The sequence below is a fragment of the Anomaloglossus baeobatrachus genome, chromosome 3, assembly GCF_048569485.1.
Source record: "Anomaloglossus baeobatrachus isolate aAnoBae1 chromosome 3, aAnoBae1.hap1, whole genome shotgun sequence".
In the NCBI taxonomy this organism is placed as follows: Eukaryota; Metazoa; Chordata; class Amphibia; order Anura; family Aromobatidae; genus Anomaloglossus; species Anomaloglossus baeobatrachus.
Genome location: NC_134355.1, coordinates 595715787 through 595736351, shown reverse-complemented (window position 1 = coordinate 595736351; position 20565 = coordinate 595715787). Strand labels below are relative to the sequence as shown.

The following is a 20565-nucleotide window of genomic DNA, read 5'->3' as shown; positions in this document are numbered from 1 at the left end:
AAATTAACTCCGAATAACGTCGGAGAACTGAAAAACCGTTCAACATGAACAACATGTGTACCCGCAAACAACAAAAAAATCCCGAAGGACAACAGGGCGGGTGCTGGGTCTCCCAATAAGAGCTAGAAGAAAAGGAATTTACGGTAAGTAACAAAATTCCCTTCTTCTTCAGCGCTCTATTGGGAGACCCAGACGATTGGGACGTCCAAAAGCTGTCCCTGGGTGGGTAAAGAGATACCTCATGTTAGAGCTGCAAAACAGCCCTCCCCTACGGGGGTGTCACTGCCGCCTGCAGGACTCTTCTACCTAAGCTGGCATCCGCCGAAGCATAGGTATGCACCTGATAATGCTTGGTGAAAGTGTGCAGACTCGACCAGGTAGCTGCCTGGCACACTTGTTGAGCCGAAGCCTGGTGTCGTAATGCCCAGGACGCACCCACGGCTCTGGTTGAGTGGGCTTTTAGCCCTGAAGGAACCGGAAGCCCCGCAGAACGGTAGGCCTCTAGAATTGGTTCTTTGATCCATCGAGCCAGGGTGGCTTTAGAAGCCTGCAACCCCTTGCGCGGACCAGCGACAAGGACAAAAAGTGCATCGGAACGGCGCATGGGCGCCGTGCGGGAAATGTAGATTCTGAGTGCTCTCACCAGATCTAGCAAACGTAAGTCCTTTTCATACCGGTGAACCGGATGAGGACAAAAGGAAGGCAAGGATATATCCTGATTAAGATGAAACGAGGATACGACCTTAGGGAGAAACTCCGGAATGGGGCGCAGCACTACCTTGTCCTGGTGGAACACCAGGAAGGGAGCCTTGGATGACAGAGCTGCCAGCTCCGACACTCGCCGAAGCGATGTGATCGCAACAAGAAACGCCACTTTCTGTGACAGGCGAGAAAAGGAAACTTCCTTCAGAGGCTCGAAAGGCGGCTTCTGGAGAGCAACTAGTACCCTGTTCAGATCCCATGGATCTAACGGCCGCCTGTACGGGGGCACAATATGACAGACCCCCTGCAGGAACGTGCGCACCTTAGGAAGACGTGCTAGACGCTTCTGAAAAAACACGGATAGTGCCGAGACTTGCCCTTTAAGGGAGCTGAGCGACAAGCCCTTTTCCAACCCCGATTGCAGGAAGGAAAGAAAGGTGGGCAATGCAAATGGCCAAGGGGATACTCTCTGTGCAGATCACCAGGATAAGAAAATCTTCCACGTTCTGTGGTAGATCTTAGCAGACGTTGACTTCCTAGCTTGTCTCATTGTGGCTACGACTCCTTGAGATAATCCTGCGGACGCTAGGATCCAGGACTCAATGGCCACACAGTCAGGTTCAGGGCCGCAGAATTCTGATGGAAAAACGGCCCTTGGGACAGTAAGTCTGGTCGGTCTGGCAGTGACCACGGTCGACCGACCGTGAGATGCCACAGATCCGGATACCACGATCTCCTCGGCCAGTCTGGGGCGACGAGTATGACGCGGCTGCAATCGGATCTGATCTTGCGTAACACTCTGGGCAAGAGTGCCAGAGGTGGGAAGACGTATGGGAGCCGGAACTGCGACCAATCTTGAACTAATGCGTCTGCCGCCAGAGCTCTTTGATCGCGCGACCTCGCCATGAATGCCGGGACCTTGTTGTTGTGCCGGGACGCCATTAGGTCGACGTCCGGCACTCCCCATCGGCGACAGATTTCCTGAAACACGTCCGGGTGAAGGGACCACTCCCCTGCGTCCATGCCCTGGCGACTGAGGAAGTCTGCTTCCCAATTTTCTACGCCTGGGATGTGAACCGCGGATATGGTGGATGCGGTGTCCTCCACCCACATTAGAATGCGCCGGACTTCTTGGAATGCTTGCCGACTGCGCGTCCCTCCTTGGTGGTTGATGTATGCCACCGCTGTGGAGTTGTCCGACTGGATTCGGATCTGCTTTCCTTCCAGCCACTGTTGGAAGGCCAGTAGGGCAAGATACACTGCCCTGATTTCCAGAACATTGATCTGAAGGGTGGACTCCTGCGGAGTCCACGTCCCCTGGGCCCTGTGGTGGAGAAACACTGCTCCCCACCCTGACAGACTCGCATCTGTCGTGACCACTGCCCAGGATGGGGGCAGGAAGGATCTTCCCTGAGACAATGAGGTGGGAAGGAGCCACCATTGTAGAGAGTCCTTGGCCGTCTGGGAAAGAGAGACTTTCCTGTCCAGGGACGTTGACTTCCCGTCCCATTGGCGGAGAATGTCCCATTGAAGTGGGCGCAGATGAAACTGCGCAAAGGGAACTGCTTCCATGGCTGCCACCATCTTCCCGAGGAAGTGCATGAGGCGCCGTAAGGGGTGCGACTGGCCTTGAAGGAGGGATTGCACCCCTGTCTGTAGGGACCGCTGCTTGTTCAGCGGAAGCTTCACTCTCGCTGCTCGAGTATGAAACTCCATGCCAAGATACGTTAGCGACTGTGACAGATTCGACTTTGGAAAGTTGATGATCCATCCGAACGTCTGTAGAGTCTCCAGCGTAGCATGTAGACTGAGTTGGCATGCCTCTTGAGAGGGTGCCTTGACAAGTAGATCGTCTAGGTAAGGGATCACCGAGTGTCCCTGAGAGTGCAAGACTGCTACCACCGCCGCCATGACCTTGGTGAAGACCCGGGGGGCTGTCGCCAGACCGAATGGCAGAGCTACGAACTGAAGATGGTCGTTTCCTATCACAAAACGTAGAAAACGTTGATGTTCTGTAGCAATTGGCACGTGGAGATAAGCATCTTTGATGTCTATTGAGGCAAGGAAGTCTCCTTGAGACATTGAGGCAACGACAGAGCGGAGGGTTTCCATCCGGAACCGTCTGGCGTGCACATGTTTGTTGAGCAGCTTTAGATCCAGAACAGGACGGAACGAGCCGTCCTTTTTTGGAACCACAAAGAGATTGGAGTAAAACCCTCGCCCTTGTTCCTGAGGCGGTACAGGAACCACTACTCCTTCCGCTCTTAGGGAGTCCACCGCCTGCAGCAGGGCATCTGCTCGGTCTGGATGTGGGGAGGTTCTGAAGAACCGAGCTGGAGGACGAGAACTGAACTCGATTCTGTACCCGCGAGACAAAATGTTTGTCACCCACCGGTCTTTGACCTGTGACGTCCAAATGTCGGAAAAGCGGGAGAGCCTGCCCCCAACCGGAGATGCGGAGGGGGGGGGCTGGAAGTCATGAGGTAGCCGCTTTGGAAGCGGTTCCTCCATTTGCTTTCTTGGGGCGTGCGTGAGCCCGCCAGGAATCTGAGACTCTTTGCGTCCTCTGAGTCCCTTTGGACGAGGAGAATTGTGTCTTGCCCGAACCTCGAAAGGACTGAAACCTCTGCTGCCATTTTTTCTGCTGAGGTTTGCTTGATCTGGGCTGGGGTAAGGAAGAGTCTTTACCCTTGGACTGTTTAATGATGTCAGCCAATGGCTCGCCAAACAGTCTATCTCTAGATAAAGGCAAGCTGGTTAAACATTTTTTGGAACCAGCATCTGCTTTCCAGTCCTTTAACCACAAGGCTCTGCGCAAAACTACCGAATTGGCGGACGCCATTGAGGTGCGGCTGGTAGATTCTAGGACCGCATTGATAGCGTAAGACGCAAACGCAGACATCTGCGAGGTAAGGGACGCCACTTGCGGCGCCGCTGGATGTATGATAGCATCCACTTTTGCTAAACCAGCTGAAATAGCTTGGAGTGCCCATACGGCTGCGAATGCTGGAGCAAACGACGCGCCGATAGCTTCATAGACAGATTTTAACCAAAGGTCCATCTGTCTGTCATTGGCATCCTTAAGTGAAGCGCCATCCTCCACTGCAACTATGGATCTAGCTGCAAGTTTGGAAATCGGGGGGTCTACTTTTGGACACTGGGTCCAGCGCTTGACCACATCAGGGGGGAAAGGAAAACGTGTATCCTTAGAACGTTTAGAGAAACGCCTTTCTGGATGAGCGTCGTGTTTCTGGATTGATTCTCTGAAGTCAGAGTGATCCAAGAAAGCACTCAATTTACGCTTGGGATAGAGGAAACGAAACTTCTCCTGCTCTGCAGCTGCCTCTTCTGCTGAAGGGGCTGGGGGAGAAATATCTAACAGCCTATTGATGGCTGAGATGAGGTCGTTTACCATGGCGTCCCCATCCGGGGTATCCAGATTGAGAGGGGTTCCAGGATAAGACTCCTGATCACTCTCTTCAGACGCATCACAGGGCGACTGATTGCGCTGAGACCCTGAGCAGTGTGATGACGTTGAGGGTCTTTCCCAGCGAGCTCGCTTAGGGTGGCTGGGGCTATCATCTGAGTCATAATACTCAGCCTGGGAAGCCGGGGACCCCCTTGCAGTCTGGACTAATTCCAACTGAGGGGGATTAGAGGACAGAGACCTCGCCGTGTCCATAGACTGAGCCCCAGTCATGGATTGCAAAGTTTCAAGGATCTTTGCCATAGTCACAGACATTCCATCAGCAAAAACTGCAAAGTCTGTCCCTGACACCGGGGCAGGACTTACAAGCGTCTCAGCCTGGGTCACTACCCCTCCGGACTCCGGCTGGCGAAGCAGCACCGGATCGGAGCATTGCACACAATGGGGGTCTTTGGAACCTGCTGGTAGAGCAGCCCCACATGCAGCACACGCAGTGTACACAGCCCTAGCCTTGGCAGCCTTGCGTTTTGTGGATGACATGTTGCTGCCTCCTCAGAGCGATCTGGGGTATCCAGCCAGGAAGCGACCTCACAGTGCAAGAAATAAATAAATATATATATCTGGTGACACAGTACACCAATACACACTGAGGCACTAGAGGGGCCAGCTGAAATGCCGCTTACCGCCCGCTTAAGAGCGGGTGTGTGGTCTCCAAAAGCCCCCTAGTCCAGGTCTCCCAGAGCCTTGCGTCCCTCCTCTAGCCAGACTGCATGTAATGGCTGCCGGCGTCCTGGGAGAGGAGGGGGGGCGGGCCCTGGGCGTTCCTGACTAAGAGCGGGAAGCCTGCTTCCCTCTGTGCCTAGTGAGAGGGCTGGAGCATGTAAATCAGGCTCCAGCCCTCGTCGCTGCTGCGAAACAGCGTCTCTCCCCTACCCTGATTGACAGGGTGGGGGCGGGAACGAAGCGGAGCTAGGCCGCAAAAGCCGGGGACTGGATTTATAAACGCCGCCGCCGTAAAAGCGCGGTCGGCGTGTCCCCGGCGCACCACAAGTCACAGCAGCGCCGCCCGGTCCAGTGGGGGTCGGCGCTGCGTTCCCACAACACAAAGTCCCCCAGTAAACTGTAGGAACACCAACTCAATCGTTACGGTCCCCGGCGCACTACAACACCCAGCCAGCCCGGAGTGTGTCTGTGCCTGCCGGGGACACAGAGTACCTGTATGATGCAGGGCCTTGTCCCTGATTGTACTCCTGCTCCATATCCATCAGGTGCTATGGGTCTGTGGATGGAGCCCGGCGTCAGAGCTTAGAGGCCGGCAGGATCCCACTTCCACAGAGCCCTACAAGGGGATGTGGAAGGAAAACAGCATGTGGGGCTCCAGCCCCTGTACCAGCAATAGGTACCTCAACCTTACAACACCATCCACGGGTGAGAAGGGAGCATGCTGGGGGCCCTATATGGGCCCTCTTTTCTTCCATCCGAAATAGTCAGCAGCTACTGCTGACTAAAATCTGTGGAGCTATGCGTGGATGTCTGACCTCCTTCGCACAAAGCTTGAAAACTGGAGAACCCGTGATACCACGGGGGGGTATAGCCAGAAGGGGAGGGGCCTTGCACTTTTTAGTGTAGTGCTTTGTGTGGCCTCCGGAGGGCAGTAGCTATACCCCAATCGTCTGGGTCTCCCAATAGAGCGCTGAAGAAAGGAGCAATCTGAGGTTGCAAACTCTCAGGGGTCAAAAGATACTAACCCCTTGTTAATGCACGAATACTTGAATGGGTTTTCTAAAAGGTGGACACAGCGTTGGCTCAGATTGTAGTAGGAAATGTTACCTGCCAGGAGACCACACCAGAGCATCACTGATCATCTCCTGCTCTATGGTTTACAATCAATATCAAACATCATCATTACAATGAATTATGGGTTGTCTTGTGTCAGTAAATGCTCCTCACCTTCCTCCCCCTGCACGGGCTCCTCCACTAGCAGCTCTGCCATGCATTCCCAGTCCTTCAGGAGTTCCTGAGAACTTTCCCATAAGCTGTCCACTAAATATGCCGCATGTTCATGTAACTGTGGGAAGAAACACACAATCCTGAATGGGTAAAAGTCAAGAAAGACAAATGACATCCAAACAGAAGGCAGATTTACGGGTCCATCGTACAGCAGAGAATAAATCACAAAAAATTTACTTTAAACATGTGTTTACAGCTCCTCTCCAGACCTATGTATCTCCATGGTAACATTCTGTAAAACCTCTATGATCCCATCAGCCAGGCATACTATTCTACAGTATACAGCTGGAGCGTTTCCAGATGTATACATTAATTCCCCATAAACCCCACTCATCAAATGGAAGTCGAGTTTGATGTTTGGGCCAACTTCTGGTAGGATTACATCGGCATATTATTTAACCCCTTCAGAACTGAGGATGTAACGGTACGTTCTAAATCATGAAGGGGTTGTGGAGGTGGCCTGAGCTATAGCTTGTTTGTTCAAACGTAATAAGAATAGGTATGTAAATAATCAAAATGTAGATGTAGTTGCATAATTATCTGTGTGTTTATATAGCAATTGCACAGACCTATAATATAATTTTACGCTGTATAGTCATGTAGGGGTTACCAAGAATAAGTGAACAGAAAATGTACAAACAATGAAAAAGTCTTCATAATGATGAGCAAAATTCTTATCAGTAGCTTCACACAGAAAGAATGTATAACGAACAGATGTATTTCATAACATGCTGGGAAAAATTGGGGAGTGGAATACTCCCTAAACTCTGTGTTCTAGTTCAAAGGTTAATGATGCATACTGTATAATTGAATATATCCAATACACGAGTTTCAGTGGGTGACGCTGGCTCAAAGAGAGAACATGTCTGTGTGATCATTGTCTGATAGCTATATATCAGAGCTGATATTAATGTAATACGGCACCGGACTCTGATAGCCTGAACAAAGACTCCATTAGCAGTCTTACCCAAATTTCTCCCTTGACAGGGTGATCACCACCGGCTGCTGTGGTGAGCCAGTTTTGATCCCCGCACATGTCTGCTGATTTGTAAAGCAGACATGTGTGCCTCGCAGGCGTCTGTTTAGAGGTGATTTTTGTGCTCTGTTCCAGTGACGCTCCCCTGATGAATCTATAACAAAACGCGTAAGGAAACTCGAGCATGCCATCTGCGGGTCAGCAATTAAGGGGTATGGTGTAGCTATATATGATAACTCCCCCTTGGAAATCCAGCAATTGATATATGAACGTCTTCGCCGGACCATGATGCAACACCAGTGAGATCGTTCTAATATTGTCATAATATCTTGACGCCTTCATGTAATGGGTGTTAGTGATTTATATTGCACCCTTTGTCTATTTACATAGAGGTAATTTTTGGTTAGTAATTTAGTTTTTACATCTTTGTTTTTTCACCTTTGGGATCTATTATTACCACTTCATCCTGATATTTGCTTGTACTTTAGAGGCACTATTGTTGCCTGATTGTTTTTCTGGGATTATTACATCATTGCCTCATATCAGGGTGAAGGATTTTTGTGTTTTGTCTGTTTCCTTATATTTTAATGAATTTATAAAAGTTAAATTAATAAATTGAATATTACCCAAAAATTTTAATGCAGAGCGAGGCTGCATTACATTTTGAGAATTTGTATTGAGTTGTGACCTCTGACGCGCTTCATGAAACACTGGAGCTGCCGACAGGTCCCAAGTCACAGGAGACGGCTCAGAGCCATGCTGGAAACATGAGAAGACGGCAGCAGGTGAGTATAACACAGGGGACTGGACAGATTTAAAGCACCACCCCAATACTGAAAGAAAAGAAAAAAAAACCCGAAACAAAACAAAAAACGCAGGAGTGGAGCTTTAGTACAGTTTGTAGTAGAACTTTCCTTCTCAATGTAATTCCTATAAAAAAAATTTGATTTGAATCTCAAGGATTTACATAAAGTAAGAAACAGACATCACTGTATATGCTGGTTAGTCTGAATTGCAGTCACATGGTGCAGAAGACGACCAGATTGGCGCTAGGAACAGAAGATGGTGGCTACTTTAGACACATGCAGGTAAGGCTACATACATTGTTAGGGTTCGGATCCACTTGCGATTAACATGGACGAGTGCAATCTGATAAAACATTGGATTGCACTCGCAATAGTGTTATCAGGCAGTGTCCATCTGTGATTCTTTTCTCAAGGCATATCGGCATGAAAAAAAAAATTACAACATGTCTTGGCTCACGCGCACACATATAAGTCTATGGGTGCGTGTGAAATATTGCACTGCACTCGGATGTCATCTGAGAGCAGGGCAATATACGCAGAGACAGGCCGAGGAGAAGAGGGAGAAAGTTATCCCTCCCTCTACTCTGCAGCTGGGAACCAATAGCATAACCCTCGGCTCACGCTCACAGCAGAACCCGAGCCGGGGTTATTAGCACATCGCATCCAATGCTCTGGCATCGGAAACAAAGCACAAAGTAGAACCGGGGCCTTAAGAGCCTAAACGTTCCTGTAAAGATTCCGAAATACACAGCCTCTTTACACAAACTACAATCTGGTCATATGATGTAATCTTGGTAAATGTAAGAGATCTCACCTCACTTTCTAGAAAGAAAAGTACCAGCATCTTGACAAGGTTTCCGTTCGGACTACTACGTCCTCTTCTTTTAGCCAATTCCTCTTCAGCTTGAGGGTCATGTCTACTAAATAACCTAAATAAAAAGAAAACAAAATAATTATGCAATATATTGCTGCAAGCCATTAAAGTTTTTAAGATACAAAATAGTTTACACCATCCTTATTACATCATTTCCCAGATAAAAAATTGTAAATCGACCAAGAATTTTATGCATTTTTATAAGTATTTTGTGTTATAAAAAAAAAAAAATAAAGAAATCATGGTGTGTCTGAAGGGGGGGAAAAAAAAAAAGAAGGGAATTTTGTTACTTACCGTAAATTCCTTTTCTTCTAGCTCCTATTGGGAGACCCAGACGATTGGGTGTATAGCACTGCCTCCGGAGGCCACACAAAGCATTACACTAAAAAGTGTAAGGCCCCTCCCCTTCTGGCTATACACCCCCAGTGGGATCACTGGCTCACCAGTTTTAGTGCAAAAGCAAGAAGGAGGAAAGCCAATAACTGGTTTAAACAAATTCACTCCGAAGTAACGTCGGAGAACTGAAAACCGTTCAACATGAACAACATGTGTACCCGAAAAACAACCAAAAATCCCGAAGGACAACAGGGCGGGTGCTGGGTCTCCCAATAGGAGCTAGAAGAAAAGGAATTTACGGTAAGTAACAAAATTCCCTTCTTCGGCGCTCCATTGGGAGACCCAGACGATTGGGACGTCCAAAAGCTGTCCCTGGGTGGGTAAAGAAATACCTCATGTTAGAGCTGCAAAGACAGCCCTCCCCTACGGGGAGGCAACTGCCGCCTGCAGGACCCTTCTACCTAGGCTGGCGTCCGCCGAAGCATAGGTATGCACCTGATAATGTTTGGTGAAAGTGTGCAGACTCGACCAGGTAGCTACCTGGCACACCTGCTGAGCCGTAGCCTGGTGCCGTAATGCCTAGGGCGCACCCACGGCTCTGGTAGAATGGGCTTACAGCCCTGATGGAACCGGAAGCCCAGCAGAACAGTAGGCTTCAAGAATTGGTTCCTTGATCCATCGAGCCAGGGTGGATTTGGAAGCCTGCGACTCTTTACGCTGATTAGCGACAAGCACAGAGAGTGCATCCGAGCGGCGCAGAGGCGCCGTGCGGGAAATGTAGATTCTGAGTGCTCCCACCAGATCCAACAAATGCAAATCCATTTCATATCGATGAAAAGGATGAGGCAAAAGGAAGGTAAGGAGATACCACCGTAGGGAGATCTCCGGAATCGGGCGCAGCACTGCCTTGCCTTAGTGAAACACCAGGAAGGAAGCTTTTGGATGACAGCGCTGCTAGCTCGGACACTCTCCTAAGAGACGTGACCACTACCAGAAAGGCCTCTTTCTGGGAAAGTCGAGAGAGTGAAACATCTCTCAGAGGCTCGAAGGGCGGCTTCTGGAGAGCAATTAGTACCCTGTTCAGATCCCATGGGTCCAACGGCCGTTTGTACAGAGGGACAATGTGACAAACCTCCTGCAGGAACGTGTGTACCTGAGGAAGTGGTGCTAGGCGCTTCTGAAGCATACAGATAGCGCTGAGACTTGTCCTTTAAGGGGGCCGAGTGAGAACCTTTTTCCAAACCAGATTGCAGGAAGGAAGGAAAAGTAGGGAATGCAAATGGGCAGGGAGACACTCCCTGAGCAGAGCACTAAGAGAAGAATATCCTCCACATCCTGTGGTAGATCTTGGCAGACGTCGGTTTTCTAGTCTGTCTCATGGTGGCAATGACGTCCTGAGATAATCCTGAAGACGCTAGGATTCAGGACTCAAAGGCCATACCGTCAGGTTCAGGGCCGTAGAATTCAGATGGAAAAAACGGCCCTTGGGACAATAAGTCCGGCCGGGCTGGTAGTGCCCACGGTTGGTAGACCGTGAGATGCCACAGATCCGGGGACTACGACCTCCTCGGCCAGTCTGTGGCGATGAGGATGGCGCGGCGGCAAACGGACCTGATGTTGCGTAGCCCTCTGGGCAGCAGTGTCAGAGGGGGAAACACATAGGTAGCTGGAACTGCGACCAAACCTGAACTAAGGCGTCTGCCGCCAGAGCTCTTTGATCTTGATACCGCGCCATGAAAATCGGAACCTTGTTGTTGTGCCGAGACGCTATTAGGTCGACGTTCAGCATCCCAAGCGTTGACAGATTTCCTGAAAACCGTCCGGGTGAAGATACCCTTCCCCTGCGTCCATACCCTGGCAACTGAGGAAGTCTGCTTCCCAGTTATCTGCGCCCGGGATGTGAACTGCGGATATGGTGGATGCTCTGTCTTCCACCCCCATCAGACTCCGCCGGACTTCCTGGGAGGCTTGCCGACTGCGTGTTCCGCCTTGGTGGAAGATGTATGCCACCGCTGTGGAGTTGTCCGACTGAATTCGGATGTGTGTGCTTTCCAGCCACGGCTGGAAGGCTTGCAGGGCAACATACACTGCCCAGATTTCTAGCACATTGATTTGAAGGATGGACTCCTCTGAAGAGAGTCCTTGACCGTCTGAGAAGGGGGACGTTCCTTCTAGGGACGTCGACTTCCCATCCCATTGGCAAAGAATGCCACATTGGAGTGGACGCAGATGAAACTGCGCGAAAGTGACTGTCTCTGCATGAGGCGTGTTAAGGAGTGTGACTGGCCGTGAAGGAGAGACTGCACCCCCGTCTGTAGTGAACGCTGTTTGTCCAGCAGAAGCTTCACTATCGCTGAGGGAGCGTGACACTCCATGCCCAGATATGTCATCGATTGGGTCGGTGCCAGATTTAACCTTGAGAAGTTGATGATCCACCCGAAACTCTGGAGAGTCTCCAGCGCTACGCTCAGGCTGTGTTGGCATGCCTCTTGAGAGGGTGCCTTCACAAGTCGACCGTCCAAGGAAGGATCACCGAGTGACCCTGAGAGTGCAGGACTGCTCCCACTGCTGCCCTGAACTTGGTGAAGCTCCGTAGGGCTGTCGCCAGACCGAAGGGCAGGGTTACGAACTGAAGATGCTCGTCTTCAATAACGAAACGTAGCAAACGTTGGTGCTCTGGAGCAATCGGCACGTGGAGATAAGCATCCTGATGTCTATTGATGCTAGGAAATCTCCTTGAGACATTGAGGCAATGACGGAGCGGAGGGATGCCCTCCGGAACCGCCTGGCCTTCACGTGCTTGTTGAGCAGTTTTAGGTCCCCCACAATCAGATTGGAGGAAAAACCGTGTCTTGTTCCTGAAGAGGAACAGGAATTACCACTCATTCTGCCTGCAGAGGAGCATCGGCTCGGTGGGTAGGTGGGGAAGTTCTGAAGAATCGAGCCGGAGGCCGAGAACAGAACTCTATCCTGTACACGTGAGACACAATGTCTCTCACCCACCGGTCTGTGACCTGTGGCAGCTAAATGTCGCCAAGGCGAGAGAGTCTGCCACCAACCGCGGATGCGGAGAGAGAGAGCTTAAAGACATGAGGAGACCGCCTTGGAAGCGGTTCCTCTGGCTGCCTTCCTTGGGCGTGATTGAGCCCGCCTGGAATCTGAGCCCCTCTGAGCCTTTTGAGCCCTTTTGGACTAGGACAATTTGGACCTGCCCGAGCCCGGGAAGAACCGAAACCTCGACTGTCTCTCACGGACAGCATTAATAGGGTAAGTCGCAATGCAGACATTGCGAGGATAAGGACGCTACCTGCGGCACAGATGTACCTGTGCTCAAGACCAGCTGCGCAAGACCAGCTGACATAGCTTAGAGTGCCCATACGGCTGCGAATGCCGGAGCAACCGACACGCCGATAGCTTCATAGACAGATTTCAACCAGAGGTCCATCTGTCTGTCAATGGCATCTTTAAGTGAAGTCCCATCTCCACTGCAACTATGGATCTAGCCGCAAGCCTGGAGATTGGGGGAGCCACCTTTGGACCCTGGGTCCAGCGCCTGACCACGTCAGGGGGAAAGGGATAACATGTATCTTTAATACATTTGGAGAAACGCTTATCTGGTAAGCGTGGTGATCCTGAACTGCTTCACTGAAGTCAGCGTGGCCAGAAAAGTACTCAATGTACGCTTGAGATACTGAAATGGGATTTCTCCTGCTGGGAAGCTGACTCCTCCACTGAAGGAGCTGGGGGAGAGATATCCAACATGCCATTGCTGGACGCTATAAGATCATTCCCCATGGCGTCACCATCCGGTGTATCCGGATTGAGAGCGGTGTCAGGATCAAAGTCCTGATCAGCTACGTCTGCCTCATCATACAGAGCGTCCTCTGCTGTGACCCTGACTAGTGACGAGGCCGAGTGCCGCTCCCAGCGAGCTCGCTTATGCTGTCTGGGACTGTCGTCCGTGTCAGAGCCTACACCCTGGCAAGATTGCCCATGGCCTGTCTGGACTGCAAGTCACTATCCCATGACAATCTATCAGCCGAAACTGCAACACCGTCCCCGTCCATGGACAGGATTCACAGGTGGTTCCTTTGGCCACCTCTAGGAGAGACCCCGGCTGACCAAGTGCTACAGAGGAGCATTGCACACAACGGGGGTCAGTGGAACTTGCCGGTGGAACAGTATCACATGCAGTAAAAGCAGCATAGAAGCCTGTGTTGCTTTTTTGCTGCTGTAGTCTAGCCATCTAGGAGCATATAGCCGAGAATAGCGACCGTACAGTGCAATGTATAGCATACAAGCATAAAGTACAAATGAGCCCTTCAGCACATGCAATATGAGCAGCTTAGAAAGCCTGTGCCTTGGCACCTTTGCTTTTTTGCTGCTGTAGACTAGCCATCCAGGAGAATATCTCCAAGAGTAGCGACCGTACAGTGCAATGTATAGCATACAAGCATAAGTACAAATAAACACTTCAGCACATGCAATACAAGCAGCCTAGAAAAAACTGTGCCTTAGCACCTTTGCTTTTTTGCTGCTGTAGTCTAGCCATTCTAGGAGAATATAGCCAAGAATAGCGACCGTACAGTGCAATGTATAGCATACAAGCATAAGTACAAATGAACACTTCAGCACATGCAATACAAGCAGCATAGAAAGCCTGTGCCTTAGCACCTTAGCTTTTTCGCTGCTGTAGTCTAGCTATTCTAGGAGAATATAGCCAAGAATAGCGACCGTACAGTGCAATGTATAGCATACAAGCATAAGTACAAATGAACACTTCAGCACATGCAATACAAGCAGCATAAAAAGCCTGTGCCTTAGCACCCTTGCTTTTTTGCTGTTGTTGTCTCGCCATCTAAGAGGGCATATAGCCAAAAATAGCGACCTACAGTGCAGTGAAAGCTAAAATACAAATGGACACAACGGTATATAGTGGGGTCAGCACTTCAGGTGCTGCTTACCGCCCGCCTATAGGCGGGTGTGTGGTCGCCAGAGTCCTGTGACTGGTTGCCCAGAGCTTGTCTCCGTTCTCCAGCTCGGACTGCAGGAATGGCTGCCGGCGTCCTTCTCCAGCTCGTGTGACGAGGGGCGGGCCGTGGGCGTGCCCAAGGCAAGAGCGGGAAACCGGCGTCCCACTGTGTCCAGTGAAGGGGGCTGGAGAATGCAAAGCAGACTCCAGCCCTCGGCGCTGACTGTCTGTACAGCGTCCCGCCTCTCCCCTGACTGGCAGGGCTGGGGGCGGGAACGAAACGGAAACTAGGCCGCAAAGCCGGGGACTCGAGTAATAAGCGCGGCCGTCCTATGTGCACGGCCAGCGCGGAGTCCCCGGCGCACCACAAGTCCCAGCCGCGCCACAGTGTAAAAACACCCAGCAGCGGCCCGGCGCGGCAGTTCCCAATACATAAATTCACACAGCAAAGCTGCCGTGAATAATAGCACAAGCGCTCCGCGCTGTTGTCCCCGGCGCACTAGCACTCCCAGCAATGCTGGTGTGTGTGTGCGCGATGTGTACGGGGACACAGAGTACCTTAATGTAGCAGGGCCCTGTCCCTGACGATACTCAGCTCCATATCCAGCAGGTTCTCTGGGTCTGTGGATGGAGCCCGGTCTCAGTGCCTGGAGACCTGTAAGATCCCACTTCCTCAGAGCCCCTCAGGGGGATGGGGAAGGAAAACAGCATGTGGGCTCCAGCCTCCGTACCCGCAATGGGTACCTCAACCTTAACAAACACCGCCGACATAAAGTGGGGTGAGAAGGGAGCATGCTGGGGGCCCTAGTATGGGCCCTCTTTTCTTCCATCCGACATAGTCAGCAGCTGCTGCTGACTAAACAGTGGAGCTATGCGTGGATGTCTGACCTCCTTCGCACAAAGCAGAAAACTGGTGAGCCAGTGATCCCACTGGGGGTGTATAGCCAGAAGGGGAGGGGCCTTACACTTTTTAGTGTAATGCTTTGTGTGGCCTCCGGAGGCAGTGCTATACACCCAATCGTCTGGGTCTCCCAATGGAGCGCCGAAGAAAAAAGGTTTTGAATATATTGCAGTTAATATTTGCTAATCTACTTGCAGTGAAAATCTATTTACAGTAAATCTCCAACCAAAAAAATAAGTGAACTTTCCCAAACTATTCCTCTTAGTGCCTTCTAATAAAGATTTCATTAATGCATGTTACACATATAACATACAATGCGGGTCTTCTACTAACTTCTTGTGCAGAAATTCCCCGGCTGCTACAGCGACCGGCCGATGAGCGGAGTAGACCAAGTGGTAAACATTCTCGCAGTCTTCGTTGGAGAGGGCCTCTTCACTGCCACTGAAATATGAAGTAATACAGATCAGTCCTGTGCACTTACAGCCCTGGAGCTATACATCTGGAAAACATCCTATAGTTCAGACGTCCACCTTGTGAACCGCCATACTACACCGATCCCGCTGCTCAGACCAACGGAGATTACACAACATTGTAACAAAATATGCCTCCGGACACACATTTCCCTCTGCAGTGGCCAGGAGTATCACAACGGGGCCGAATCTCAGAGTAGCATTGCACATGGCGGCCTTAATGAAGGGCTCGTAGACATTGAAGAGGAGTGGACCTACAAGCCACAGGCCACAATCACCAACCTAAACAACTTCTATGTGAAGCAAATGGTGGCCACACCAGATACTGACTGGTGTTCTTACCCCCGGATCCTCCCAATATCGTAGAACTGCCCATTTTAGCGTGGTATTATATTGTGGCCAGCCCAAGGCACACCTGTGCAATAATCGTGCTGTCTAATCAGTATCTTGATATGCCACCCCTGTGATGTGTATGGATTATCTCGGCAAAGCAGAAGAAGTGCTCAGTAACACAGATTTAGACAAATTTGTGAATATTTGAGAGATAAAGGCCCTTTGTGTAACAGGAAAAAAGTTATAAATGGGTGCAAAAACAAGATTTGCATGCATGTGTATATATCCTACATTTATACATACACACGCAGTCTGAACAAAAAAAAATATCAATTTAAAAAAGCATGAAATATACACAAATTTACTAAAAGGTAAATTTAAAATTACTGCTAAATTATAAAGATCGCTAGCAACTAGAGAGGTTTTACTGTAATCTTATGTAAATCTACAGGTCCACTACAGATATGCTGTCCGGACTGAAGATATGCAGTGAAATACGGCAGCACCTATGGGGGAGATACCCTTCCTCAACATGCATCATACTGATTGCGTCTCGCTGACATGGTGGTATGGCTTCCTGGAACCCGATCACAAAAGACAGCGGCCGTACATATAATGCAGAGCATAAAAAAGTGCCTACTTTGTGGCGCGAATTTCTCCCATAAAGTAAATTATACAGTCTAAATATATATGACACCTTTAACAGTCAGCATGACCTGATAAACTGAGCACATCTTAAGATCTGTCTGGTGTAAGTTTGTAAAGTCACATCCGCACATTTTGGAAATTCAGCTGAGTACAAGACCCCTGCAGACGTGACCAGAAAATCATAACCAACACTAGAAAAGGGAACCTGCCAGGTCCCATATGCGTTCTGACCTAGAAGCAGGGGAAATGTGGCCTAGTAACCCCTTCCTACCCATCCCTGTGTTGTAATATTGTGTAATATGAATGTATAAAAAATATATTACTTACATGTTCCCTATGTAAATTGATCAGAGGCTCTAGTCCCCTGGGCGTCACATCGCCCTGTGAGTGTTTGCATGCTTTCCGTGGTATCGCTCCAGTGGGTGAGATACCATGGGATTTACATGAGCGATGTCACCGTCAGTTCCTTGACATCCCGCGCGTGCGCACTTACCATTCCCGCAGCCTTGCTATCCAGGTGCTTGCTTCTCGGCTTCAGATGCGCTCTGCGCATGGTCAGGATTACAGGAGTCTCGTGAGCATGCACAGAGCGCGTCTGAAGCCAACAAGCAAACACCCGGATAACAAGGCTGTGGGAATGGTAAGTGCGCACGCGCGGGATGTCAAGGAGTGACAGGACGCCTCTCATATAAATCCATGGTATCACGCCCACAGGGGCGTGATACCATGGAAAACATGTAAACGCCCACGGGGCGATGTGACGCCCATGGGACTAGACCCCCTGATCATTTACATAGGGAACAAGTAATAAAACTTTTTATGCAACACATTTACACAATAATAGGCCACACATCACACTGGTTCTAGGTGAGAACACATATGGGACCTGACCGGTTACCTTTAAAGCCCTAAAATTGGGTATTTCTCAGCATTTTACTTACAAAAAATACGGGGATAAGATCATGGAGATGGGAATACCCTTTTTAAGTATTATAATAATAATAATAATAATAATACTAGCAAATATCTCCAATCCGAAATGTAGAATAGTTCTCCTGATTAGCTAGGTCACTTACCTCATGTGTAGGGCATTTCAGCTTCGGTATCCATGGTGACGAACTGGCGCAACCAACTGTGACTATGAGTGGATGTAACCATGGATACCTAAGCTGCAATGCCCTGCACATGAGGTAAGAGACATAGCTAATCAGGAGATTTATACTACATTTCCAATTGGAGGCATTTGCTAATATTATTATTATGCCTACTACGTATGGGGATAGGATCATGGAGATGGGAATTCCCCTTTTAAGTGAAATACTGAGAAATTCCACCCATTTCTAGTATGGGACTTTTAGGTCCTTGGGAGAGGATATATTGGGATAGGACTTTGGAGATGGGAATACCCATTTCAAAGCTGCATATGAAAGAAGATATGAAAGGTACACAGGGTAACGTACTGGAGGATCAGTGTGACTAGTCGGATTGCTTCAACCGCTACATCGTACTCTTTGTCCAAGGTCATGGAAACAATTCGGTCCTAAAGAAAAAAAAAAGACAAAGAAGAGAATATGTCGTTCATTGAGAATTTGTATAAAATGTTGCATCACAGATTCTCCCTATTGAGAGCTCAGACAAGACCACAAAAGCTGACAAGATGGGCATAGCCTGCAATCCCAACATAGTCCAATAGAGGGCACTGGAGTCCATGTGAATAAAAAATAAAACCCATTGATTGGAGCAGTGACGGACACAACAATGCCTGTCATTCTGCTTCGCTCGGGCTCTGGAGCGCTGAGCACTTACAAGTACAAAGGCAAAACATCGGGAGAAGATTATTACATCAAAATAACGCAGGTTTGTCTGTGAAAAAGACTAATGTAACTCAATAACTGCCATGTGCACACATTGCGATCATATATTTATCATGTGCACTACAATTGAATTCCCACATATTTGTATAGAAAAGGGAGGTTTCTAGTTTAAAGCCAAATATAAGAGCCTCTTACATTTTGGCCAATGGTAATGTAAAGAATGAGCACACAATGAAGTGGTATGCGAGGAGGGGAGACGGACCTTGAACCTGTTGGTGAAGAGCTCCAGCTTGGGGAACAGCTCCCGGTTGGTGTACAGGCTCTGGAGGGCTTTCAGGCACTTCAGCCTCACTTCTCCTTGCTACATAGGACAGAAAGACAGAAGATAGAAACCATTAAACTGAAGAGGCTGTGAGCATTACACAGACACTGCCCTCGTACAGACCTGGCTAAAGGCAGCAACAATTACACACATAAAGGCTGATTACTTTTTTTTAGAACTGCCAATTGGGCTAATCATGAATTCCGGCTCCTTATCACCATCCAAGGGACAAATTTATTAAAGACATAAGAGGCTTCTAAGTGGTGAAAAGTGATTCCTGCAACTAATTTATACATTGATGCATTTTAAGGCTATGTGCGCATGCAAAAAATGCACAAAAACGCACCTGCAACAAAAAAAACGCATCAAAAAACGTATGAGTTTTTACCGCATTTTAGTGCGCTTTTCTTTTATCAGTGAACAATGCCATTAACGATTGGCGAAGAAAAAAAAAAAAAAAAAGATGTCATTTCCTTCATCAATCTGTTCTCCATCATTGTCCACTAGTGAGCAGACAGCTGCAGAACTACAAGGCTCAGCATGCTCCATCCAGGACTGTATGCTGGAGGGAGAGGCAGGGGGAGCAGAACTACAAGGCTCAGCATGCCCCATCTACTAGTGTATGCAGGAGAGCAGACAGCAACTGCAGAACTACAAGGCTCAGCATCCTCCATCCAGGACTGTATGCAGGAGTTTTTTTGCCCAAAAAGTAAAAAAAAAAAAAAATTATGACGTGGGCTTCGCCATATTTTTGTATGCTAGCCAGGTACGGCAGGCAGGTATGGTTGCCCCCAACCCCCAGCTGCTTACTTGTACCCGGCTGGGAACCAAAAATATAGGGAAACCCCTTTTTTTTTTTAAATTTACTTCATGAATTTCATGAAATTTAAAAAAAAAACCCACGAAGTGGGCATCACCCAATGTTTGTGTCCAGCCAGGTACAACTAGGCAGTTGGGGATTGGCATCCATAGCGCAGGGTGCCCAAGTTTTCTGGGCACCCCCGCTGCGAATTGCAATCCGCAGTCGCCCCAGAAAATGGCGCTTTAATAGAAAAAGAGAATTTTGTTACTTAGCGTAAATTCTTTTTCTTATAGTTCCGTCATGGGAGACCCAGACCATGGGTGTATAGCTACTGCCCCCGGAGGACACACAAAGTACTACACTCAAAACGTGTAGCTCCTCCCTCCTAGCATATACACCCCCTGCTAGCCAGTCCTAGCCAGTTTAGTGCAAAAGCTGAAGGAGGACATCCACCCACAAGAAGAGACAGAGTAAAACCCGGAAGAACCGGAACCTCTGTCTACAACAATAACAGCCGGTGAAGACACACGGAACAAAAAAACCTGCCAACAGGCAATAGGGAGGGTGCTGGGTCTCCCATGACGGAACTATAAGAAAAAGAATTTACGGTAAGTAACAAAATTCTCTTTTTCTTCATCGTTCCTATGGGAGACCCAGACCATGGGACGTTCTAAAGCAGTCCATGGGTGGGAATAAACAGACAACTGAGAAGCAGGCACAACCTAACTTCACAAATGGGCGACAGACGCCGGAAAGATGCGTCTGCCCAAGCCCGCGTCTGCCAAAGCATGAGCATGCCTTGGGTAGTGCTTCGAAAAAGTATGCAGACTAATTCGAGCTGCAGTCTGACAGACCTACTGAGCCGTAGCCTGGTGCCTGAAAGCCCAAAAGGCACCGACAGGTCTGATCAAATGTGCTCTGATCCCCGGCGGGGAAGGCACTTGAGTACACTTGTAGGCCTCGGAAATGGCCGACCTAAGCCAACGAACCAGGGTCGGCTTAGATGCCGAGAGACCGCTACGCTGACTAGCAGTCAGCACCAGAGAGAGGTGCACCGCCTAATAACGGCGGTGCGAGACACATAGATCCGGAGCGCCCGCACCAGATCCAGGATATGCAACGCTTCCTCAAAGCGATGAACAGGAGCCGGACAAAAGGAAGGCAGAAAAATT

The 20565-nt window shown here is 49.3% G+C and overlaps 1 protein-coding gene across 3 annotated transcripts in view; it reads right to left on the bottom strand.

Annotated features, from left to right (window-relative positions):
• Positions 1-20565, bottom strand: part of STAG1 (STAG1 cohesin complex component) — a 331716-nt gene that overhangs the window by 127355 nt on the left and 183796 nt on the right. For all 3 annotated transcript variants that reach the window (XM_075341032.1, XM_075341033.1, XM_075341034.1), the window contains exons 11-15: positions 18532-18630; positions 17916-17995; positions 15338-15445; positions 8736-8850; positions 6080-6197 (exon numbers count right to left, since the gene is read on the bottom strand). In XM_075341032.1, coding sequence (XP_075197147.1) covers positions 6080-6197; positions 8736-8850; positions 15338-15445; positions 17916-17995; positions 18532-18630 — 520 coding nt within the window. The remainder of the gene's footprint in view (positions 1-6079; positions 6198-8735; positions 8851-15337; positions 15446-17915; positions 17996-18531; positions 18631-20565) is intronic.